Genomic DNA, 26,012 nt, shown 5'->3' with positions numbered 1-26,012 from the left:
AGGAAGCCGGTTCTCTGAAGCGGGATCGCCCCGCCGGCCAGAGAAAGAGCACGACCTCCGAAAACTGAACACGGAGCACGATTGCTGGACTAGGCGGCATCTGCCGAGACAATGGGAGCGGGAGCCGGACAGGAGGCGGGGCCCGGGGCGGGGCCCGGCCAATGATGGTAAGGAGCCGGCCTCAGGGGCGGGATCAAGGGAGAAATTAAGCCAATGTACTGGGGAAGCTCGGCAGCGGGGCGGGACTCGGCAGGACTAAGGAGGCTGGGGGAAGGGCGTGGCCTTCCTCGGAGGCGTGGCTATTTGGGTCGCAAGGCGGGGCCTGGGTGGAACCCAGCCTGCGGCAGTTGAGAAGCCAGATTAAAGGAGCTCTTGCTAGTGCAGTGTGAAGCCCGGCCAATGGAGGGGGAACTTGGGGGCAGAGGGGCGGGGCTGGGGCGGGGCCGGGAGGAGCCGAGTTGAAGCAGGTGGCCAGCGCGCCGGAGCCCACGTGACACGGCGGCACGCTGAAGAGCTCGTGGCCGCACGAGGCTGCCGGAGCGCCGTGACTGGAACGTGGTGAGCACGAGCTCGCACACGCCCAAGCCTCGCGACAATTTGCCCTCCGAGACGAGCCGTTGGGCTCGCGCCTGCGCACTGCACGGCTCGCGCCTTCCCGCGTTTTTCTGGATTCTTCTGCCACCAGAAGGGAAACGGCGGGCGCCCGTGCCGGACTGTGGGGCTGTCGGGGGGAGGGTGACCACAGAGACCCGAGGGACCCGCGGTGGTGACTTTTCCTCAGCGCTGCTCGGCCAGAAGTCGCTGTTCCAGGTTCAGACAGTGAGGCTCCTCTTTGACCCAGGCGGTCGCCCTTCCCCGCACTCCGGCCCTGAGAGAGGACTCTCCCTTCTCCATACCCTCCTCCACAGAGGCCAGGAATCCCAGACCCAAAGGCTGATAGTCGCTCTCCTGAGCGGTTAGACGGCTCCTCCGCCCAAATAGCGTAGCCCAGCGTTCAGTAGAGATCACCTCTTCTGGAAAAATGGAGAATGCGAGCTTTCCGTGACTCCTTCAGTGTTTCCGGCCTGGTTCTGATGGCGCCTCTAGCCCCAAATCGTTAAGCGCGTCGCAGTCGGGTCCTTGAGGAGTCCCGTTCTAGCCTTGTAGAAATGGAAGTCTAGGTGCTTCTGTGAGGGGTTTTGGGGGGGGTTCTTGTTTCTCGTTTGCACCCTGTGAGCTGGTTTCCTTTCACGGGCAGTTGACTCCGAATCCTGGGGATAGGGGTGTGTTTTAAGCTGCCCTGGTGTGTGCCTTCCTCGGTGCTTGGGGAGTGACTCCAAACCGGAGGTCGGCGTTGGGGCCGTGGTGTCTTTATCGCCCTGATGCCTTAGGTCGGGACTGTCTCCGTCTTTTTTTTTTTTTTTTTTTTCAGTTGAAGTAATAGACGATTTACAATGTTGTGCTAGTCTCTGCTGTACAGCAGAGTGACTCAGTTATACACACACACACGTTTTTAAAAATATTCTTTTCTATTATGGTTTAGCCCAGGAGAAACCATAAAAGCTGTGCTTTTCTTTTTCTTTTTTAATTTGACGTGTAGTTGATCTACAGTGTGTTCTCCGTCTTATTTTTTGTGGGCCCCCCACTCCCCGAGTTCCAAAGCAGTTCCCTTGGAAACAAGGGGGGTCGTCGGGGCTGCGGATGGAGACGCGGTGGGGCAGGAAGCCTTCCCCCTTCTCTCGCTCTCTCCCGCAGCTGGACCACCATGCCCACCCTGCGGTCGTCCTCCTCCCAGCTGCATAGCTCCTCCTCCCCGAGCAGCGTGTCCTCCCCGCTGCGCAGAGCGCTGGGGACTGGGCCGAGGAGCCTGTCTGCGTCTTCTAGTTCGTCTGTCGCGGTGCCCTGCGATGACAGGGACTCGGACCAGACTTCGGAGGGGTGAGTGGGGTTGGTGGGACATCGTTGCCTTGTCCGCAGCTTTTCCCGTTTTCATTTAACAGACGGGTAAAGTGGCAACACGTGTGTGACGTATGAAAAGCCAGGAGATGCTATACTGGTTCAGAACAGGCTGGATTTCGGCTGTCCTATGTGTTGGAGGCGTCAGGAATAATCCATCCTGTTCTGAATCCATCATCCAACTTGTCTGAACCTTTCTTGAACGCTTTTGTATGTTCACGGACAGCCTCCGGTGGGGACCCACAGATGGGGGAAAGGGAAAAGAGTTCTTTATTTGGTGCCTGAAAACTGGTGTATACTTTTTAGCTGGTGTCCTGTAGTTCTTTTGTTTGGGGTTTTATAAACAGGTCCTTATCTGTTAACATTTATGAGCTTATTCTGTGAAGATTATATGAGTATGTCTTGGGTTTTAAAAAAATCTTTCCAGGAAAAAATTAATCAAGGTCTGATTTATCCCCTGGTAATTTTTTTCTTGTGGTATGGTTGATATACAATGTTATATAAGTTTCAGGTGTACCACATAATGATTCACAATTTTTAAAGGTTATACTTCAGTTATAAGAATATCCCATGGTAATTTTAATTGGTTTCTTCTGAATCATTTCTATTTGTCCGTGCTGCTGTTTGGCACCAGGTTATATCTATTTTGTAAATTTACAACAAGACGTGAATTTGTTTTCAAGGGGTAAAATTTAACACCAGGCACATATTAATCTCTGGTTTGTGTATTAGTAATACATGACTTCCTGAGCCATTTTTCTCTACTCAGCAGTGATCCCCTCACTGCTTACATGAATATCTTTTTTTTTTATGTGAATATCTTTTGATTCTCTTAGTCAGAGAGGATACTAGGAAAGGGTTGTCCTTCACCTACCTCAGTTCTTCATTCTTCATCTCCAGTGCTTTATTCAAGTGAAAGTTTTCCCTTAAGACATTGTGCCTACTTCCTGGCAACAGTAAGCTCATCTCCTCTTAAACTCTGAATATATTTTTCTCATGGAGAGGGGTGTAAAGTTAGAGACAAAAAGAAATTATAATTCATTTACCCTTTTATATATAGGGACTAGGGTGTTGTATCTAAGCAGAACCACACTTCCTCATAGGGATAGTGAATCTTTGTCAGCTGGTGAAGGCAGTGACTTCGAAGACAACTTGAGACGAAATGTAAGGAAGAGAGCAGCAAAACGACCACTCAAAACAACCCCAGTGAGTCAGTTTTGTTTTGTTTTGTTTTGTTTTTGAACCTGGTCTGGGAAGCAGCAAAAGAAAACCTAGAAGAGGTCAGCTGATATGCTTGATGAAAGGACAAGGCTTAAAAAGTGTTAAGGGACAGAAGTAGGAAGAAGGCAGATTTTGAAGAGCAAAGAATAAGAGAAGAGGGTATTAGGGTATAGAGGAACAGGAATGGGGCTTAGGGACTTTTAAAAGGACAAGAGACTAGAAATAATAAAGTTTACAATATAAAAATCAGCTATTTCTAATCTGAGTCAGTAACTCAAACTCTGTTGTGGAATTGGCAGCTTAAGCCTACTTGTGTGATGAGACCAAGTGTTAATGTCACTTTGACTTTTTAAAGATATTCATGATCTCTTTACACTTACTAGGTGGCAAAACGTCCAAAGAAGGGGTCCCGAATGGTACGTGCTCATGGTCAGAAAGAGTCAGAGCCACCAGCTAGTGATCTCTTTGATGCTGTGAAAGCTGCCAAAAGTGACATGCAGGTAAAACAGAGTGTCTCACCTTTGTTTCTTGATACCTTCTCACCCCTTGTTGGGTGGAAAGATAAGTACAAGTGCCTACAAACTTGATTTAATGTAGACATTTTAGTGAATGTAACCTGTATCAGGAAAGGCAGATAAGACCACAGAGTGAATCCTTGGAGTGATTGATATAAGGGGGATCTTACATGAGAGGGAATGTTCGTTTCCTAATAGTATCACAGAACAGGATAGATTTTGCCTTGATTGATTGACGGAGGAGACAAGGAGAGGCATTGGATAATGTAGAAAAGACGCTTGGATTTGGGTGGCAACTTGTTCACCCTTGTCACTTTTTAGCTCCACTTTTACAGTTATACCTAATTTTTTTTCCCTCCCCACATATTTTTTCTCTTCTTACATTTCTTTTTCAATAATTTTATTGTAATTCCATTATCATCTAAAAACATGTAAGGCATATATGCACTTAAAAATTTTTTTTCAGTGATCACCCAGGCCTCTAGCCCCAGCTCAAGAAATGAAACCTTAATGGTGCTGTAGAGACCCTTGTGTATCTTCCCTCCACCTTACTCCCCCAGTTCCCTCACCACCCAGAGATAACTACTAGAATGAATTTTCTGTTAACCATTCCCTTGTCTTGCATTATAATTTTATCACCAATGAATGTGTTTTCCTTAATTTAAGTGAATGAGTCGTTCTTTAGTTTTCTGTGACTTAAATTATTTCAGTTGTTTGAGATTCACCTTTATTGATGTATAGTGTGGATTTTTATAGTTTTTAGAAAAATTTAGAATTTTCAAACATACGGAGTTTTTCTATTTTTATTTTTGTTACTGGTTTCTGTGTGTTGGAATTCTTTGGGGCCTGGGTTGAAGATGGGTTGTTAAGAGAGGAAACCTACGTTTGCTTCTGGTGGTTGAGTGAGGACACTCCAGAATCACTTTTAATTAAATTATCTGATTGAGGTTATTTTGATTGTAGAGGTAATGTGGATCTGGACTGCAAATCCAGATATGGGAACTGGCTTATGGTTTTGAATTCTCAAGGGACAATTCGTTTTTCCCTCTACCCCACACTAAGGTCATAACAAGCTAGTTTTCTTGCTGGCCCCATCTTACCTATAGGTTTATTTCTCATTCTTGCTTTCATGAGGGTGTGACTCTTTGCAGGAGCCTCCTTTTGGGCTACTCCTTTTGGAAGCCCTGTGGGCTCTGTCTCCTATGCTCTACAGTCCATGCAGCCACCTGGACAGAAAGTTAGCTTCCTGACTTTCTGTCTGTAGTTAAGAGACCCCTCAGAGCAAAAGTCAGCTTGCTTATCTCTCAGAATTGCTACATTCACTTCATTTTTGGCTTTTATGGAATTTTACCTTTCATTCTGGTTTAGCAATACATTTTAAAAGATGTTTTAATATTTTAATCAGAAGTTTAGATGCTTCAGTTAGAAAGCTTATACAGAATTTCTAGTCTGTCATATTGCCAGAAATAGAAATCATCCACATTGTTTTCCTAGTCCTTGGTAGATGAGTGGCTGGATAGCTACAAGCAAGACCAGGATGCAGGATTCCTGGAGCTCATTAACTTTTTCATCCGGTCATGTGGATGTAAAGGTGAGGAAACTCCTACCCTTTTCTAATCCCCAGCCTTTGCTCCTATATTGTAAAACTTTTTCTCCTTTTAGATGTGTAGGATTAGGCATTTCCTAAATAAATGGAGAGGGAAAAGCATAAGAAAAATTTCACTTATTTAACTAGTATCAACTACATTGTTGATAGGTAAATAGGGAAGTGATCCAGTAAGGAAATGTACTGGTTTGGAGACAAGACCCTTTGGAGAAAAATAAATAATCATGCTAACGTGATGGTATGATGTTTACAAATTTGGAAATGGACCATCAGACTTTTACTCTTCCTTTCTCTAAATGAAATAATCTTTTATTTTCTTATTCCTTATTTCTCAGCCACTTCATCTCATATTTCTCCACTGAAGTTGTGGGGCCCCAGGTCCCCAGAGGCCATGACCTAACTTTAGTCTTATAAGACTGCAGGTTGTATTATAAGAATCTGGCATAGTTTTCTTTGTTTTTTGATTGTTTGGAATATTTTTTTTTAACCATAGTTTTCCACTGTTTGATTCCCTTGGGTTTTCTAGAGAGGTTGCCTTATAGCAGGTACTCAGTTAGATGGTAGCAGATTTATGACTAGGATTCAGGTCTTCTGATTCCCCACCTAAGCTCTTTTCAGTACATTTCCTAGCTCATCTTCAAATGTATATGTTAAATGATCATAGTGTCCTGTTATTTGCCTTCTAAGTACCTCATCTCCTCCATTCCTCAGGCACTGTGACCGCTGAGATGTTCAAGAAGATGTCCAACTCGGAGATCATCCAGCACCTAACAGAACAGTTTAATGAGGTGGAGGAAGACAGTCCAGGATCCTCTTGCCACTCTTTTTTCAAAATTCAAGGCCCATTATCCTCTTCTTTCGGATTCTGGGAAATAGGATAGCTTTTAGAAAGAGGAGTTTAATCTCTTGGGAGCAAAGGGGACCTATACACGTTATCTGAATATGCCTGTAGAGTTGAGAATGAGGTATAAGAGATACATTTTTACTATAGTATTGGGTTTTGACATCCAGTCCCTGTGACTTCGTAGACCTGGTAATAACTTTTCCATCCTTTTCATAAACTCTTTTACAGGACTCAGGAGACTATCCTCTGACAGCTCCAGGCCCATCCTGGAAGAAGTTCCAGGGCAGCTTCTGTGAATTTGTGAGGACGTTGGTCTATCGGTGCCAGTATAGTCTCCTCTATGATGGCTTCCCTATGGACAACCTCATCTCTCTGCTCACTGGCCTCTCAGACTCCCAAGTCCGTGCCTTCCGTCACACTAGCACCCTGGCTGGTAGGCAGTCACTTTTATTCTGTATATGTTCTCTTGGGGGTTGGTAGAACTTTCCTCTGTTCTCCAATCCTGGATCTTCTTTCCTACCTGCATTCTAGCTCTTTACTTCAGGGTCATGCTTCTTTTATCCCAAACCTCCATCCAGTTTCTCATTAGTGGAATTGTAAAAAGGAGTGGATTACAGTGATAGTTTCCAACCTTAATGTGTTTCTTATAGCTCACCACTGGGAATATGCTAAGGATTAAAGGAAGCCCAAAAGAGTTAGGGAGAGAAAAAATCCACTCCAGAACAGTGAGTCTTAGGATTTTAGGGTCACCCTGCTCCAGCTTTTCTTTTTCACTGCCCTTTTTTTTCCTTCTTTTTTGAACCTACCCTCCCTCCCTCTGACTTAAGTAATGATCTCTTTATCTTGTTTTTACTGACTCAAAGCCATGAAGCTGATGACCTCCCTGGTAAGAGTTGCCCTCCAACTGAGTCTGCACAAGGACAACAATCAACGTCAGTACGAGGCTGAACGAAACAAGGGGCCAGGACAGAGATCACCTGAGCGACTGGAGAGCCTGTTGGAGAAACGCAAAGAGGTGAGAAGTGTTCCCTGCCTCTTCCCTCCTCTCCTGGCTTCCATCACAGCTGCTGCAGCCCACCTTATCAGTCCCCAAGCTTCTCTCTGCTAAGGCACAGTCCCCCAGGCAAGCTTTCAGATCATGAATGCTGGAGTCTGGCAATAGTTTAATAGACCCCTCCGGTCAGAGGTTATTGCATACTCACTTTGTTTCTGGGATGTGGGCTCAATAGAGCATTTCTAGTTTAGAGTAAATTTTAGAGTTCTCTATAATTCCACTTTTGCTCAGTTTCCATTGTCTGCATTCATTATCACAGGTGTTTAAATGTTGTGCCTGCATCTTGTGCAGGGGGTTAAGCATTGACTTTCTTGTCAAGTGTGCAGTATGCAGGTTACCACAGGAGTACTGAAGGCGAACCACTGATGCGGGAGGCCAAGTTTTCAAGGAATGGATAGGACACAGGCCTTTCAATCTCTCCTGGGTTTAAATTCTGTTCCAGTTAGCTACTAGCTCCATGGCCTTATGTAACCTCTAAGCTTCAGTTTCCTTTCGTTTAAAAAGGGGATAATTCTTTTTGTGAAGATTAAATGAGATGAATAAATTGCCTAGCTGGGCACATAGTAGGTACTTGCTTTGTTTCCTGTTAAACTTGAAGAAGACCACTGGAGGACATAAACCCCAACAAAATCTTTTACACTGATTAAACCTTCAAACAGCTGTGTCTGTCATGAGACTAACACTGATTTCCCCCTCATTCCCCCTAAGTATCTGAGACCTCCCCCACCATGAGGTTGGCAGGACTCATCATGTCTAACTATGCCAGTTGACTGTTTTCCAGCTCTCACCAAGGATATCTTCCATGCTAAATCATTAGAGAAAAATCTATGCTTTCCTGATTCTCTTTTGCTGTTTTCACTGTCAGTATGTCTTAAACCTCATGTGTACTGGGTGTGTCTCAAATCTTAAATTATATACATTAGGGTGACTCCTATTATTTGGACTTCTCTGGGCTCTTGCTTCATCAGTTATCGTTTGGCTTTCTGTCTTTAATCTCTCCCTCCCCACTGTTTTCCTCTCTCCACTTATAAATGTATATAAGCCCTTGAATCTTCTTTCATTCTCCTCTATAAGCTACTCCATTTCTATCCTTCCTTTTAATATTTCTTTACTTCCTTAATATCCAACTGAATCCTTTCACTACCTAGCTTCTATCCCCATTTTTTTCTTTCAAGTTATTTTCTCCAAACCAGTGACTTCTTAATCCCTATAGCCAATGACCTTTTTTCAGTCTCCCTTTTCAACTTACATAGAATTTGGTACTGATGACCCACCTTTCCTCCTTCCCTCCCTCTCTTTTTTTAAAATTTTATTTATTTATTTATTTATTTATTTTTATTTTTGGCTGTGTTGGGTCTTTGTTTCTGTGCGAGGGCTTTCTCTATGCGGCAAGCAGGGGCCACTCTTCATCACGGTGCGCGAGCCTCTCACTATCGCGGCCTCTCTTGTTGCGGAGCACAGGCTCCAGACGCGCAGGCTCAGTAGTTGTGGCTCACGGGCCTAGTTGCTCCGCGGCATGTGGGATCTTCCCAGACCAGGGCTCGAACCCGTGTCCCCTGCATTGGCAGGCAGATTCTCAACCACTGTGCCACCAGGGAAGCCCCTCCCTCCCTCTCTTTCCTTTTCCTTTAAATAAGAAAACTTTCAAACGTTCAGAAAAATAGATAACACTGGTAGAATGAACACTGCATATAAATAATCTAGATTTAACTAGATTATTTAATTTAAATCTAGATTTAACTAGATTTAAATCTAGATTTAACTAATATTTCACTACATTTGCCTCATCTATTTTTTTTTTTTTTTTACTATTTTGTACTAAATTATGGACATACTGGTATTTCAACCTAAAGACTTAAGTATGTCGTCTAAAAAAAATGTTACTACATAATCCCAATACCATTTTCATATCCAAAAATATTAACAATGATTCCCTAATATTTTGTAATCGCAATTCATATTTAAAATTTTCCATTTGTCCCCAAAGTACCTTTTATATCTGGTTAATTCCAACCAGGATTTAATTAAGGACTATGCATTACATTTGGTTGTTGTGTTTCTTAAGTCTCTTATACAGAACCTCTGCCCACCCCCCATTTTCCCCCAATATATTGATTTATTGAAGAGTTGGGGCAGTTGCCTTAAAGAATGTTCCCTTGTAATTCTGCTTCCTTGTTATCTGTTATTCATCTAATCTAGGGTTTCTCAACAATGGCATTTAGGGAACTGTCCTGGCATTACAGGATGTTTAGCAGCATCTCTGGCCTCTATCCACTAGATGGCAGTAGTACCTTCCCAGGTTATGCCAACCAAAAATGTCTACAGACATTGCTGAATGTCCCCTGGGAGCCACCAGTTGAGAACCACTGATATAATCTCTTCTCTTTTTTTGTTAGTTCCGCTTCTTTTGTCAAACAAACTGCATTTATTAAAAATTTTTTCCCAATTGTTGTTAGTCAAAAACATGTATAACTATCAGCTAGGGCCTCTGAATAGCCAAAGATAGTCAAAATAATGAGACACAGAAGGGATATTATTTTTTCCAAACACAGATCTCTGAGGCATTAGTTGACTATACGGCTTCTTCCAGAATTAGAAGGTTTAACCTTTTTCTATTCTGATAACGTGTTGGCTACATTTTCTTTTTCGCTGCTTTTGACTGATGAGTTTCATTACTTTCATTTGCAAACTCCACCCTTCTCATCAACTTTGTATTTTAGATGTATCTGTTGACTGCCTGATTTCACCGGCCTATCCACTGTCACAAGTGGATGAGTAGGTGATATTCTTTTCCAAGGTATCTAATCCGTAGAAAGAGAAAGTTAGAGGCCTGTAACTTTCATACCTTACTATAGATGTATATTTCTCATGTGGGGGAAAAAAATGACTTGGGGAGAAAGAAGTATTATGAACGTGTGGGAAATAAAGCCAAATGTCCTGAAAATTTAAAAAAAAAAAAATTAGAAGGTTTAAAAGGGAACAAAGGATACCAGAGGTTCAGACTGTGTCCTCTTATTAATAGGAAGTAGGTGGATGTCATGCTTTTCTTATATTTTTGTGGCCTTATATTATTGGGGGACATGAGAGATTGACCTGTTACTCCCTGTCCTCCAGCTCCAAGAGCATCAAGAGGAGATTGAGGGAATGATGAATGCCCTCTTCAGGGGTGTCTTTGTACATCGGTACAGGTGAGTTACTGGGCTCCTCTCATTGAAGCAGCTGGTCCTCAGTTATGGAGTCTGTGGAAGTGTGACAAGGTCTCCTCCTAACCCTGAGTTATCTGGTTAGTCCCACAGCTAGTGCAGCAGGGGCAAAAACTCTAACAACAAATGTTCCAGATTAGGTTTAGTTTATCCCCGCCTACAAAGGATTGTGTAAACTCTTCTGGGAGAGACGATAAGAGGGTAAGGCATTGCTGAGTATTCTTCTGCTCCAGCTTTGCCTGAGACCTCCCCTCCCCCATCTTCCTGGGGCTTGAGCCTTGAGAAGACAAGAGCAGAGAGCCAAAAGGCAGGGCCTTTCTGAGGGTGTACAGCTCGGCAAGCCTTTTCCTAGCCCACTTCACTGTGCCTTACACTGTGCTAAAGGCAGGGGAGTTTTATACTGTAAAGAACTTCTTCCTCAGTATTTGTGTCTCACTCTTACCTAGATTTCAACCTCTGCCTTTCCAGAACCCTTTAGCTGATGTAATCTTATCTTGAAGTGGAAGCAAAACAGACACGTGGATATATTGTACAACACAGGGAATATAGCTTATATTTTATAAGAACTATAAATATAACCTTTAAAAATTGTGAATCACTATGTTGTACCTGAAACTTATATAATATTGTACATCAACTGTACCTCAGTTAGACACACACACACGCAGTTTGGGCAACAGCTAAATTAAATTCCAAAATCAGTTTTTAAAAGGGGCATGGAGGATAAGTTCAACTATTTTATAGGTTGGTTACAGAAATAAAGTGTTCACTTTTTAAAATACTCACATTGGGAGGAGGAAATGAAAGGCCTAGTACCTGGTGTTTAGTCAAGAAAATAGATTCTCCTGTGACAAAGAGATATCTGCTGGGATGGAAAGTGAGTTTGGAGAGAAGGTAATAAGGGTCAGTTTCTCTCTGTGCCTAGGGATGTCCTTCCTGAGATCCGTGCTATCTGCATTGAGGAGCTTGGGTCTTGGATGCAAAGCTACAGTACCTCTTTCCTCACTGACAGCTATTTAAAATATATTGGCTGGACCCTGCATGATAAGGTGAGAGTTGAGTCAGTCCTCTTCCCTGCCCTAGGATGCTTCAGCTTTTCCTGGTACTGCCACTTAGGTGTTTCACTAGTGGTCAGTGATCAGCTCATCAAGACACTGAACCTGGAAACTCCCCCAGTATTTGGGAGGGTAGGATAAGTTAGGAGAGAGAAAGATATATCTCGGCGATTAAATGCCTCAAAACCACAGTCGAGTGGAGAAAGACTTTCCCTATAGAAAGGTGAGAAAGTTATTGACAGGGTGGTAATGCAAGTGCCAGGGTGGTAGCCAAAAGATCCTTTTAATCATGATTGCTAAATTCTGCTGTGATCCTTTTGGATTTTAAGTGAGAAGACAGCTGTTCATTGTCTCTGAGACATTTCAGAGTCCTCGATACAGAGGACACCCAGGCCCAGAATGAGTAATCTGAGAGGGAAGTATGGAGGCCCAGTGGGGGTGAGTAGAGGAGGAGTCAGCCACATTTCCCTTCTCCTCAGTAGCATCGAGAAGTCCGTCTGAAGTGCTTGAAGGCTCTAAAAGGGCTGTACGGCAACCGAGACTGGACTGCACGCCTAGAGCTCTTTACCAGCCGCTTTAAGGTAAAATCGGGCCAGTGCTCCTGTGCTTGGCTGTCTGTGGTTCCCATTTCCCCACCTCATTTATCCATGTCTGTTACTTTTATATATCCATAGATATCCCAGTGTCTGCTTCTACACCCTGTCTTTAGGAATCCCTCAGATTCTAAGAAAACGGTGTTTTGGGATGGATACAATGAGCTATTGAGCAATGTTCTCCTTCTTACAGGACCGGTTGGTTTCCATGGTCATGGACCGAGAGTATGACGTGGCAGTGGAGGCCGTCAGGTTACTAACACTTATCCTTAAGTGAGTCCTGGGAAGTGGAGAGGCAAGCGTCTCAGACTTACCTTTTTTTTTTTTTTTTTTTTTTTTAATTAATTAATTAATTTATTTATTTTTGGCTGCATCGGGTCTTCGTTGCTGTGTGTGGGCTTTCTCTAGGTGCGGGGCTACTCTTCTCATTGCGGTGGCTTCTCTTGTTGCGGAGCACAGGCTCTAGGCACGCGGGCTTCAGTAGTTGTGGCACATGGGCTCAGTAGTTGTGGCTCACGGGCTCTAGAGCGCAGGCTCAGTAATCGTGGCTCACGGGCCCAGTTGCTCCGCGGCATGTGGGATCTTCCTGGACCAGGGCTCGAACCCGTGTCCCCTGCATTGGCAGGTGGATTCTTAACCACTGCGCCACCAGGGAAGCCCTCAGACTTACCTTTTCAGCATCAGACAGGCCCTTCCAGAGTCCTATCCCTCCACGGATTGTAGGTTGACTCTTGTTTATATACAGGTTGAAAGACAGAGGTCACTCCCGAGTTGCAGGATCTCCAGGGGGCAAATTTCCTATCTTCTCTAACTCTTCATATCCCTCTGTTTTCCACTCTTCCATTTGAAAGTTCTTTGTGAGTTAATCCTTGTTGGTTTTCCCTTTTTGTTTCTAGCCTTAGTTGTGCTAGAGGACGACATCTATGTCCACCTGCTTTTTCTGCTTTTCTCCTGGCAGGAACATGGAAGGGGTGCTGACAGAGGCAGACTGTGAGAGCATCTACCCTGTTGTGTACGCCTCTAACAGAGCCCTGGCCTCTGCTGTAGGGGAGTTTCTGTACTGGAAGTGAGTGGGCCTCTTTTCGTTTGTTCCTTCAGCACCGTCATCTGTTGTTTTCTCTCCATCATCTGCTGCTGCTCTTTCTAAGGACTTCCCATACCTATAAAGTCTCCCTCCCTTCTCAACGCCTTGGGGCTTTCCTTAGCTCTGCGCCTCTTTTTCCTTTAATCCTCTCCTTGGACTGTTTCTTCCTTCCATGGTAACTGTTGCACTGCTTACTTCCTTCCGTGCTATGCCCTTTCCCTGTGTCCCCTCTACCAGGCTCTTCTACCCTGAGTGTGAGACAAGAACGGTGGGTGAGAGAGAGCGACGCCGAAGTCCGCGCTCCCAGAGGACTTTCTTCCACCTTCTGCTGTCCTTTTTTGTGGAGAGTGAGGTGACGTATGGAAAGGAGCTGTTGGGCTCTCATGCGTAAGACCTTCAGGTAGAGAAGGATGGGAGCTGGCACTGCAGAAAGGAGAGAAATGGTTCGTTAGTGGCCAATTCCTAGAGTTTTAACATGTGGCTTCAGTAACTTAACATCTGTCTTCTTCCACAGCTCCATTACCACGCTGCATACTTAGTAGACAGCCTGTGGGACTGTGCGGGGCCTCAGCTGAAGGACTGGGAGAGTCTGACAAGCCTGCTGCTGGAGAAGGACCAGAGTGTGTGCCACCTGGTAGCCAGGGCAGGGGACCTCTCATCTCCTAGTAGGAAACCAGGGGAGATTTCTCTCCTGACTTGTGAAAGGCATAGGTGTCATGGGCGGTGGGGCGGTGGGGTCCTTGGAGATGGAGGGTGGCCACCCTGTGATTCTGTGTTTTCCATCCTCCTGCCACCTTAGACCTGGGCGACGTACAGGAGAGCACACTGATAGAAGTCCTTGTGTCCAGTGTCCGGCAAGCTTCCGAGGGTCACCCGCCTGTGGGGCGGGTAACGGGGAGGAAGGTATGGCACGAGTGGCAGGGTAGGTTGGTTAGCAATATTAAATCCAGGCAGGTATTGTCCATCCTAACCCTCAAGTCTTAGGTTCGGGTGCTCCTTCCTCTGCCCCTCAAAGAATTCCATTTCCAGAGAAAGAAATCTGAAGGGAGCTGCTGAGTTTTCCTTCCTGGGAAGATAAGATTGTTGGGCAGAGGAATACATGTACACACACTTTTACCCCCACCCCCAAATGATTGTAATTCCAGGGCTTAACCCCCAAAGAACGTAAGATCCAAGCCGATGACAAGGTGAAGCTGACTGAGCACCTCATCCCCCTGCTCCCCCAGCTCCTGGCCAAGGTAGAGGTGCCCCACTGCTCAGCCTCTGGGAATGAGCGGGTGGAAGGAAGTGGCCTCCAGATTAGCAGTATAGCAGGTAATAAGTAGGCTTCCCTCTCAATCACCACAGTTCTCAGCTGATGCGGAGAAGGTTGCTCCCCTGCTGCAGCTTCTCAACTACTTTGACCTCAACATCTACTGCACCAGGCGCTTGGAGAAAGTGAGAGGGGAGGACACGTTCCCTATACTTTGCTACTTTCGTCCTAGGGCCAAAGGTTCTACTGCTAGTATCCGGTTTTTCTCAAGAACCTGGATTCTAGAAAAACCAATAAGCCCTCCCTTTCTGAGGCATTTTATCCTTGAAGTTTAAAGCTTTCGACCCTGTTTCTTTTCTCCCCACCTCTAGTCCCCTCCGGAGGAGTTGTCCTCCCCGCCCCCCCACCACAGCACGGTCTTCTCCCACCTTTTTCTCTCTCAGCACCTGGAGCTGCTCCTGCAGCAGCTCCAAGAGGTGGTGGTGAAGCACGCGGAACCAGCGGTGCTTGAGGCTGGTGCTCATGCCCTCTATCTGCTCTGTAATCCGGAGTTCACGTTCTTCAGCCGGGTGGACTTTGCCCGCAGCCAGCTTGTGGATCTGCTAACTGACCGCTTCCAGCAGGAGCTTGAAGAGCAGCTGCAGGTTGGGAGTGGGGCTGCATGACGGGACACCCCAGACTTTTGTGGGAGAGGCCCCAAGATGGGGGTGTGGATCTGTGAGTTCTTGGGAAAATCCCATTGTGGACCGTCTTTCTTCCTCAGTCGTCCTTCCTAGATGAGGATGAGGTGTACAGTCTGGCAGCCACTCTGAAGCGCCTCTCTGCCTTCTACAAGTGAGCAGCTCCCCTCCTGCTCCCTCTTCCGTTTCTACCGCTGTCTGTGGGGTTGATTTCTCTCATTCTCTTCCAGTGTAACGTTTTTCTCTCCCCGCCCCCCAAAGTGCCCATGACCTAACCCGCTGGGAGCTCTATGAGCCGTGCTACCGACTCCTCCGGAAGGCTGTGGACACAGGAGAGGTTCCTCACCAGGCAAGTAGACAAGTTGGAGACGTGGAGGCAGGAGAGGAGTTTTAAGGGCCATGTCCTAGGTGGCCACCTCACATGCAGTTCGAGTCCCAGGGCTGTGGAGCGGATGAGAGAGAGAGAGATCTTGATCATGTGTGTCGTTCCTTCCATCCCAATCTTGGAAGGTGAATGTACTTTCCAGCACCTGAAAACAGCCATTCTCTCTGGTTTCTGGGGAGTCAAGGATAATATTGAGGGGGTCTAGGAGACTTTAAATAAATTAGGGAGAGGTGGCATTCCTACTCAGGATAGAATCCTCTGAAGACTTCCAGAATCAGTTTTTTTCTACCAGAAAAGGAATTGGGTCTCTCCTAATCTCATTTTCTCTCTTCTTGTCTGCTTTTTTCTTTTTTCCCTCCTTTGTATCTGCCTGTCTGTCTCTCTCTCCCCACCTGCCTCTTACTCCTGACCCTCATTTTGTAACATTTGGTTGTTACAGGTGATCCTGCCAGCCTTGACTCTTGTCTATTTTTCCATTCTCTGGACACTAACCCACGTTTCTGGATCAGGTGCTTCCCAGGTGAATATGGGTCTGAGTAGGGGGAACGGGAATGGAGGAGCCCATGTCTTCCTTCATTTCTCCCTGCTGAAGCCATTGTCTCCACAGAAGCAGCTGTTGAGTTTGAAGGGCAGGATGGTGACCTTCTGTGAACTCTGCCAGAACTGCCTCTCGGATGTGGATCCTGAGATTCAGGAGCAGGTGAGCGTTTACTCAAGTGAGCGTATGTCAGGACGCAAGTCATTCCCCCCACCCCGACCCTGTGGTCTGAGGAAACCCCGTTCTGAGGGGATATTAGCAATGTAATTTCTGTCTTGGTCAATATTCTGTCCTTTTTAAGCGTTCATTTTTTTCCCTGACAGGCTTTTGTATTGTTAAGTGATCTGCTGCTCATCTTCAGCCCTCAGATGATTGTCGGGGGACGAGAGTTCCTTAAGCCCCTTGTCTTTATTCCTGAAGCCACACTCCAGTCTGAGCTGGCCAGCTTCCTCATGGACCACGTCTTCATCCAGCCTGGAGAACTGGGCAGTGGTACAGGGGCTCTATACCTGGGGCTCAGGCATATAGGGCAGGAGGTCTGAATCTGTGATTCTGATGTTTCCATTCTCCACTTGATGTGAACCAGGTCATTCCCAGGAGGATCATTTACAGATAGAGCAGCTGCACCAGCGGCGCCGCCTCCTGGCTGGGTTCTGCAAGCTGTTGCTTTATGGGGTGCTGGAGATGGACGCAGCCTCGGATGTTTTCAAACACTACAACAAGGTACAGCAGGGCGCCAAGCTGAGCACGGCCATGGCTGCAGATGCTGTAGCACTACAGAAAGGAGGGTTGGGGAGATGATGGTATCAGGCTTAAAAGGAGAAGCAGGGGGGAAGGCCAATAGTTTAGAATAAAGGGATAAAGAAAAGAGACTTAGTAGTAAATAGTTAATGGAGAAAAAACTGTTAGGAGGAAGAAGCTCATTGGAGGGAAAGTATCTTATTCTTCTTGTCCAGACTTTTTTTTTTAATGTGAATCTAGTCTATGGAATGGGGTAATGTAAGAAAGGGAAATAAGAATGGAAGAGGGTTCAATCCTCATGAGATACCTAGATATATACCTCATTTCCTCAACCCACCATTGTGTTGATTTCTGTTCACTGAGTACGTACTATCCCAGGCACTAAGGACACCTCAGTGAACAAAATAGTCAATGGTTCCTCCTTCCTGGAGCTTCTGTTCTAGTCGGGAAAGACAAATAGCAAAGGCTTCGGTGCTGGATGACACTGGGCTCTGGCACGCTTACTACCCTTCTTCTCCAAGAAATGGGCTCAGGGCAGAGTTTCTTCCCTTATTTGCCTAAACTGATTTCTTTGGGGCTTTGTACCTGTTGGTTAGAGGTGTGGTCTAGTATGAGTTGTTTTATGCTTAGGTTCACATTTCCCTACCTAAGGCTGTTTTGGAAGGAGATACGGTTAGGGCTGTGAAGAAAGAAACAAAACAAATAGTTTTTTCCTGTGGTCAGACAGTATCTTCTCCACTTCCTTTCCATCAGTTCTACAACGACTATGGTGACATTATCAAGGAAACGTTAACTAGAGCAAGGCAGATCGACCGAAATCACTGTTCCCGAATCCTGCTGCTGAGCCTCAAGCAGGTACGCCCTTCCGCCTACAGTGCCTCAGACCTGACGTGCCCTTCCTGCAGCCCACCCACAGCCATCTAGAACGTGAGATCCTTCAGAGCAGGAAGTTTCTGATTTACTTTGGCTTTTATTCCACATGACAGTCACCTTCACAGTTAGTAGAGCCATAAAAAGTATTTTTATAACTGTCTGGGCAGTTTCCATGCCAACCCCATAGAAACTCCATGTCAGTTAGGACATGGAAGCACCAACAGTAAAGTGATAGGGAATTCCTCATTCTTTTTCTAGTCTGTTCTCTCTCAACCCCTTCAGTTACTACAGACATTTTTATTGTTACAGAGCAGGGTGAAGCCTCTCTCTTGCAAGGGAGTCAGGAATAGGGTCAGTGTCCTAGGAGGAAAGAAAGAGTAAAAATAGCAGATGGTGTCCCAAGCCCTTTTGGATTTCTGGGCAGAGAAGGGAATGCTATACTTCCTTGTTTCTATCTTGTTCCTCCCTTTCCCAAATGTGCCATGTCCCCTGGACACAGTTATACACAGAACTGCTGCAGGAACAGGGGCCCCAGGGCCTGAATGAGCTTCCAGCCTTCATCGAGATGAGGGACCTGGCCAGGAGGTTTGCCTTGAGCTTTGGACCCCAGCAGCTACAGAACCGTGACCTTGTGGTCATGCTACACAAGTAAGGAAGTATTGGTTGGAAAGCAAGGTACTTGAATCTTCCTAAGAGGGCTGAGCCAGAGGCTGGGTACAGGGAGGGCTGGGAGTGAGGTCTCAGAGGGGGAGGGTAAGCATGCCGAGGAGTCGCAGTAGAGTTGGTGAGCGGGTATCCTTTGGAGACAGGCTGGGTCCAGGGGAAGAAGCACTTGGACAGGATGCCTCAGCCCTGGGAGGGAAGTGGGAAGGGACTATCTTCCTAAAATGATTTTGCTCAACCAAGGGAAGGCATCAGGTTCTCCTTGTCTGAGCTTCCTCCAGCTGGCTCCTCCAGTCAGCCCCCAAATCTGGCATTCCTGGAGCTCCTTTCAGAGTTCTCCCCCCGACTCTTCCATCAGGACAAGCAGCTGCTGTAAGTTAGGGCGTGGGTGGATAGAGATGGGGGTTAGAGAAGAAGGGTGTGGTGAGGGCCTGTGACCACTTCAGCCTCTCCATCCCACCCCTTTCTTAGACTGTCCTACCTGGAAAAGTGTCTGCAACGTGTCTCCCAGGCACCTGGCCGTCCCTGGGGTCCAGTCACCACCTACTGCCAGTCCCTCAGCCCTGTAGAGAGTACAGCAGAGGCCAGCCCTCAGGGCTACCCCCGCTCCAAGAAGAGGCGCATTGAAGGTAAAGTGCTGTGAATGCAGGTATCAGGGTGCTCAGTGCTACTTCCTTGATCGCCACTACCTACATAAGCAGCATATTGGCTTTTGCCTCCTTCAAACTCTTGCGTTTGGTCACATAAGTATTTCATTGATCACCTACTATCATTAAGGGTACTCATTTTCTTCAAGGTTTATCTAGCCAACTAAAAACAGCGAACTTCTGTGAAAAATGAAGTAGAAACTAATCATAAAACCAGAGATTGAACTAAGAAATCTGTACATTTAGGATGCCTCTCCGTGACATCTTGTTATTTTCCAATTTTTAAAGATTTTTATATAACCTTCATGATTTTTTAATCTTCAGATCACTACCTGTCTTATAATTTACCTGTTTTTTTCTTTAAGCTGATTCTTTTTTTTTTTAATATAGTCTCATCTTAAGTGGTTATATCCTAGAAATCATAAGTTTGAGGTGTTAGTTTGTGCTTTTTAGTGTACATTTTAAAATATTAGTAGTCATTCGCCATTCTCCCCATTCCCTCAACCTAGGCAGTATAACAAGTGTACTTCCTGTCTCTGGGTTTGCCTATTCTTAGACATTTTGTATAAATGGAATCATATGGTATGTGGCCTTGTGTGTCTTCTTTTACTAAGCATCATGTTTTCAAGGTTCATCCATACTTAGTATTTATCAGTACCTCATAACTTTTCATGACCAAATAACATTCCATTTGTGGATATGCCATATTTTATTTATCCATTCATCAGTTAATTGACATTTAGGTTGTTTCCACTTCCTGACTGTTAGGCATAATGCTGCTGTGAACATTCATGTGTAGGTTTTTGTGTGGATGTAGGTTTTCACTTCTCTTGAGATATACCTAAGAAGTGAAATTGCTGGATCATACAGTAACTCTATGTGTAACTTTATGAGGAACTACCAAATTGTTTTCCAAAGTGCCTACATCATTTTACAATCCCAACAGCAATGTACAAGGGCCCCAGTTTCTCTACATTCATGCCAACACTTGTTATTGTCTTTTTTATTTTATCCATCTCCTAGTGGCTGTGAATTGGTATCTCGTTCATTGTAGTTTAAATTTGCATTTATTTCCCTGAGGACTAATGCTGTTGAGCATCTTTTCACATGCTTAATTGGCTATTTGTATATCTTCTTCAGAGAAATGTCTGTTCAAATCCTTTGCTCATTTAAAAATTGGGTTGTCCTTTTCTTGTTGAGTTCTTTACATATTCTAGACAAAAGTCTCTTATCAGATGTATGGTACAGAAAAATTTTCTTCCATTCTGTGGGTTGTCTTTTAATTTTCTTGATGGTGTCCTTTGAAATACAGAAGTTCTTAATTTTGGTGAAATTCAACTTATCTATTTTTTTTGTTGTTTGTGCTTTTGATGTCTTAAGAAGCTATTGCCTAAAGTCACAAAGATTTATTCCTGTGTTTTCTTCTAAGAGTTTTCTAGTTACAGCTAATACATTTAGGTCTGTGATCCATTTTGAGTTAATTTTTGTGTGTGTTGTGAGGTAGGGTATGAATTCCTTTTAATGTCTTTTGTATACCACCTAAGGACGTACTGTATGCAAGATACTGTGTTAGGTGTTTTAGAGGCCCTGAAGGATTCTCAAGCAGCTTACCATCTAATAGAAAAGAAAGAAAATACATTTATAGAAAATCTGAGTTATGAAGTCACCAGTAAGTAATAAATTCCCAGGGATTTGACAGATGAATGCTATAGAATTCAGGGAAGGAAGGTATCATTTTAAGTTTAGTTGATCTATGAAGGCTTTATCAAGAAGATGGGATTTAAGCTGGATCTTGAAAAATGGGTAAGATTTATATAAGTTGAACAGAGGAGGAGTGAGTATCATGGGCTAGCAGAAAAGCACAAGCAGAACATAGAAAGGTAAGAGTTTGCCAAAGCACATCGATGTATAGATTGGTTTGCCTAAAACAGTTTGTAAAAGTAGGAGAAAACTGAAAAGATCGGTTCCATTGTTCATTCAGCAGACACTTACTGAGCACCTTGTGCTCAATTGTGCTGGGAATACTGCAGTGAACTTTCTTTCGAACAGTGTCAGATAGACAGTGATGCATGCTGTGGAAGAGGATGGGGAAATACTGGTGAGGCGGGGATTGCAGTCTTATAAAGAGCGATCGGGGGAAGGCCTTGGAGAGAACATGAATGCAGGGGAGAAAACTGAAGGAAGTGAGAGAGGGGGTGCCTTGTGTATGTCAGAATAGCAGACTAGAGGGTGCAGCCGGTCCAGAGGCCATGGTGGGAATGTCTCTGGCACGTTCAAGGAACAGCAGAGAAGGCCGGTATTGCTGAATGGAGACTGTGTAGGATATGAGACCAAAGAGGTCGTAGGAGTCCAGAGCATACGAGCCAGAATAAAGACTCCAGCTTTTACTCAGAGTGAGATGGGTAAACATTGGAGGATTTGAGCACAGGAGTGACAGGATTTGCCTTAAATTTTAAGGGGTTCCTTCTGGCTGCTGTGTTGAGAACTGACCGAAGGAGAGGCAGGGGTTGAAGCCAAGGAACTGGTGAGGAGGCTGCTGTGGGGGCCCAGACAGGAGATGAGAGTGCGTGAGCCAGGGGAGCGGCGGACGTGGTGAGAAGCGGCCAGATTCTGGACGTACTTCCAAGATATCACTGATAGGACCTCATAATAAGAAAGAATGTAAGATGTAAGAAAGAAAGGAGTTGAGCATGACTCCAAGGATTTTGGCCTAATAATTGGAGGGATGGAGTTGATAGCAACTGAGATGGGGAAGGCTGTGAGTGAGAAATGAGACCAGGGCTTTGGTATGAGCCATGTTACTGCAGCTGGAGATGTTGGACAGACAGGAATCTGGAGTGAGGGGAGCAGGCAGAAGCTTGAGATGGATGTGGGAGTTGGTACTTAAAGTCATGAACCTGAATGGCTAAGGAAGCCAGTGAAGATGGAGATAGGGAGCGGTCCCAGGGGCTGAATCCGTGGACATTACGCCAGTGATAATAGGTTGGAGAGATTAGGAGTCAACGTGGGGGCCCAAGGTTTATTCTCTGGGAACACAAGCTCACAGACGTGGCTCTTCCCTGTTTCGGTAGCCCTCTGCTTAAACCAGAAGCAGCTCACTCTCCGGTTGCCAGTTCAGTGTACAAACAAGGCTGTGGGGAGGGAGGGTAATGGGGGTATGAACATTTACAGTTGACAGATATTAATATGGATTTGACTTATGTTTTAAAAATAGCATTACCTAGGTTTTCTAAGACATTTTGGGGTTCTTTCTCCTCCTCTGCCTTCCTGGAGCTCTGCAGGAGAGAGTCCTTAATATTTTGAGCCCCAGGTCTTCCATTTACCCTTCATATTAGAACTGTGCTGACATTGCAGTTATCTCATTTTTTTCTGGCTTCTAAAAAATCCAGTCTCCCATTTTTCTGTTTCTCCTTAACCCTCATGTTTCCTCCCTCATTTCAGGCCATTCTAAGCTTTTTCTCACTACAGAAATCTTGAATGAATAGGATCTCAGATGTCTTCATTGATTAACTGAGACCTCTCAATCTTAGGGACTCCAACCCTCTCTCACATTTGTGTTTGTATGTTACTGTTTATCTGTGGAATGTATGTCTCTTTCCTTGTTTTCTAAGCTGTGTAATGAGATTTTCTTGGACAAGTCCTTGGTACAATTCTGTAAACCCTACTTTTTATAGTACATAGGGCTGTACTCGTTTTTAGTCGTGTCATAATGAGACCATCTAGATTTTCCATTCCCTTCTTTTATAACTTTTCCTTACCAAATCCTGAGCAGGTCTTGAAAAACTAAAACTGTCTGTGGTGGTACCTGGTCTACAGTTAACATGTGCCTCTGCTGCTTTGCAGGCCCCTCCAGGCGGCACAGAGAGGACATCTCTGCATCACAGGAGGAAAGCCTACAGCTGAACAGTATCCCACCCACACCCACCCTCACCTCAACGGCTGTGAAAAGTAGGCAGCCCCTGGGGGGATTGGAAGAGATGGAAGAAGGCGGCGGCTCAGAATTGGCATTTACCCAAGGGTGCGGCCCCAGGAGAGCCCGGCTGTGATGTCCCAGTTTGGTGTCTCGTCATTTCTGTTGTGTTGTTCCCTCCCACAGCACCCCTTCATTCTCGGGTTCTTCTCCAGTCCTTTCCCCTTTCTTTAGCTTTACATTTTCTCTTTTTCCCTCCACTCTGAGCTTTTTACTGGCTTTCATGCTGGCCACTTTACCTCCTCCTTTTACCTTTATTTTTAACCCTTGTCACTGATCCACCTTCATTCCCAACAGCCAGTCCCTTTTAGGTGCCCAGAGGTTAAGGTCCTCGAGTCCACAGCATTTCCAGACTCCACTCAACTCTTTGCGTCCTGGTCTGGGCAACCGGCTGACCCGGTGAGCTTTTCTCATCATCTTCTGTCTTCACTTCAGTTGTCACCCATTGTGAGGGGGTTCTTTCCTTCTCATTGCTTCTATGCTGGTGCTTTGTGGACTTGTTTTAACCACAGAACACTTCATTCCAGTGTAACGTGGAACCCTAGTATGTAAAACAGGTATAAGTAGAGCTGCTTTGATTGAAGCTGGAGTGGGACTCTGGAGCCCTGGTCTGCTTACTGCCCACCCTCTACCCCTGGGGTGCCTCTGAGAAACTCTCAGGGGTCCTTGAAAACCTCTACTCTTTGCCACTGTTTCCAGGCTCAGCCTGATGGAAGAGGATGAAGAAGAATTAGAAATTCAGAATGACTCAAGTGAAGAGTGGCAAGGTACAGACAAGGTGAGTGGATCCAACAGTCCCTTCTCCCTCTAGAACTGGAAGCAGATGTGAGGGAGAGAAACTACTGTGATTCTCCTCTGTCCTGATGATGCCCTGTCCTTGGAAGCTGCCCAAGACGTTTTGAAAGAATCATAGAGTAAAGGAGGAAGGGTTTGTAAGTTGCTGTTGACTTTGCTTGGACTTCAAGGAAATAGGGGGAAAAAATTTTAAATACCAAAAAGGACTGGAATAGCACTCCCACACTCTCAATCCCCTTATAGGTATTTTTCCTCTTAATCTCCTAAGAATTAAAGGGAGTCCTAGAGCTAGATAGAGATGGAAGGTCACCCAGTCCAACCTTGCAGCCCGTTCAGCAAGTCTCTTCATAACACATGCACACAGGCAGAGCCCTCCTTCCTTCCTCTCTCCTTACAGGGCTGCCCCAGCCCCTCTTCCTCCAGTCACTCCATTTTCTACCCTTGCCTGCCTGCTTCCTCAGGAGGATATGCTGCCGGTTCAGTAGGAAAAGCATGGAATTGGAGTGAGGAGACCTAGAAGTCTTCCGTTTTACCACTTTATCAAGTTAGCTCCTTAACCCCTCTCAACCCCCTCATCTTTAAAATGGACCTTTTACACAAAATACGAAGTGAAGGCGCCTTATAAACAGAAAAGGATTGTGTGTCTGCTGCTGTTCTGCTCCCTTCTCTGCTCTTTGAAGGTGGAGAAAGGACACAGTAGAAGAGGCGAGTGGAGGTCTTGTGCTCAAAGGGAAAACCAGATAACATGTTCAACCCAGAGACTAGACAGCAAGGCCTCTATTAGTCTTTCCTAAAGTCCCCTCAGGAAAAACCCCATTCTCTCGTTCCAAAGCTGAACGAAGTTAAGGGTCTCAGTTGGCAGGCCAGGAGAGGAAGCACTTCTCTGATGACTCTGATGCCGCTGCCCACTCTGACTTTGCCCCTCTTCCCTCCCTGGCTGCTTCAGGGACCTACCCCAGCCTTCAAGCTTGCCGCAAGAGACTGGAAAGGGACCTTTTGTTGTTGTTTGCAGGTGATGGGAGTGGGGAGGGACCCTTCTGATCTTTGATCCCATTCTCTCTAGCAGTCTTCCCCCAGTGAGCACGGGCTGGACCTCTTAGATTCTGCAGAGCTGAACACTGAGGTGAGCGTCCCCAACACAGACTGGAAGGCAGGTTAAAAGGAGTTGTGCATCCTTGGGAGATGCTGGCAGGTAGCACATGTGCCTGTCAAGTAGGTGGAAAGAAAGGCCACAGCCCCTGACCTGCTGTCTCAGCTGCCTTGGGGCTTTAGAAGTATCCTGGGGGAGGGGTGGTACAGGAAGAGAATGAGAGTCGTCCTCTGGAGGACCTTGCAGTCATCTCTTTGCCCTTTGGTCTGTTGTTAGGTCTCTGTATCTCTTACTTTCATCTTTCTCATTGTAGGATTTCTGACATGACCCTATGTCCCTCCCCATCTCCACTCCCCGTCTCCACTCCCCACCTCTACGACATGACCACTTGGAAAAGGCCAATGGGAAACGGAGCGAAAGGAATCATTACTTCCCCACCCCTGGTCTCTGAGGGGAAGGAGAGGTGGGCTGTGCCTTTCTAACCTGACCTTTCTCTGACTGACCTTTCTCTGGTGCTGCTAGGATAGAGCAGTCATAAGCCCCCTGTCCTTCCTGGTGCACCATGGCTCTGTCCCTCTGTTTGAGCAGAGTGCCTATTTTCTGCTGTTTGTTTGGAGGGGTGGGAGCTTCGCCTCAGTATTGGAGAGGGGCACTGCCTGTGTTGAATGGAAGGAGCCCATTCATTTTTCTGTATTTTGGGAATGTCTTTCCTAGCCTCTTTTGTGCCTTGCTGATTTAGCTCAATAAACATGTTTGAGTCAATTCCAGGTTGTGGCTTGAGAGATTGTTAAACTGATGGAGGTCAGGTTCTTTCCTGGAGTCTTAACGCAGCTCTGCCTAGCCCTGTGGTCCCATGTACAGGTTCATTGCACCCCTGCGCGCGCACACACACACACACACACACACACACACACACACACACACACACACACACACACACACACACACACACACACACACACACACACACACACCCCCCCCCCCCCCGCTAGGTGCTTTGTACACTGGCTCTTAGGGACGTATTGCTTAGTAAGTGGGAGACTGGCTGCCTTTGAGTAGTTTATCTAGTGGAGACAGTTTAGGCTGAAGAGGGAAGGTAAGAGTAGCATCCTGATCAGTTGAAGGGTGGACCTACCGGTCTCACCTCCACTGAGACCAGCCCAGTCCACATATCTTGGCAGCCTTCACTCAAGGGTTCTTTCCAGGGATAATTTCATGCCCTCATCCCAGAGACATCTGTCATAGTTTGAACTTTTATAGAATCTCAG

At 45.7% G+C, this 26,012-nt stretch overlaps 1 protein-coding gene across 3 annotated transcripts; it reads left to right on the top strand.

Moving 5' to 3' along the window:
- The first annotated feature begins 32 nt into the window (after window positions 1-32).
- STAG3 (STAG3 cohesin complex component) lies at window positions 33-25,506 on the top strand. Of its 3 annotated transcripts, none has more exons than XM_082361339.1 (34): window positions 33-167; window positions 1,735-1,917; window positions 3,039-3,141; window positions 3,540-3,656; window positions 5,166-5,262; window positions 5,989-6,065; window positions 6,350-6,554; window positions 6,985-7,136; window positions 10,290-10,363; window positions 11,304-11,427; window positions 11,916-12,014; window positions 12,220-12,299; window positions 12,985-13,092; window positions 13,348-13,462; window positions 13,625-13,730; window positions 13,910-14,013; window positions 14,256-14,348; window positions 14,458-14,547; window positions 14,806-15,006; window positions 15,126-15,196; window positions 15,304-15,391; window positions 15,867-15,947; window positions 16,035-16,127; window positions 16,289-16,457; window positions 16,552-16,688; window positions 17,460-17,561; window positions 18,079-18,227; window positions 18,486-18,614; window positions 18,714-18,871; window positions 22,733-22,907; window positions 23,157-23,258; window positions 23,559-23,637; window positions 24,721-24,777; window positions 25,058-25,506. In XM_082361339.1, the coding sequence occupies exons 2-34, from the start codon at window positions 1,745-1,747 to the stop codon at window positions 25,064-25,066; spliced, it is 3,717 nt and encodes a 1,238-aa protein (XP_082217465.1). In that variant the 5' UTR covers window positions 33-167; window positions 1,735-1,744; the 3' UTR covers window positions 25,067-25,506. The 3 variants fall into 3 exon arrangements, 2 of the variants coding, with proteins under 2 accessions (XP_082217465.1, XP_082217464.1); XM_082361338.1 differs by having other exon boundaries at window positions 24,718-24,777; XR_014235921.1 differs by lacking the exons at window positions 24,721-24,777; window positions 25,058-25,506 and having other exon boundaries at window positions 22,733-22,837.
- The last annotated feature ends 506 nt before the right edge of the window (window positions 25,507-26,012 follow it).

This window comes from Balaenoptera borealis, assembly GCF_965194805.1.
Source record: "Balaenoptera borealis genome assembly, chromosome: 16".
NCBI classification, from domain to species: domain Eukaryota; kingdom Metazoa; phylum Chordata; class Mammalia; order Artiodactyla; family Balaenopteridae; genus Balaenoptera; species Balaenoptera borealis.
The sequence above is the reverse complement of the archived record's forward strand: the minus strand, read 5'-3'. Positions and strand labels throughout refer to the sequence as shown.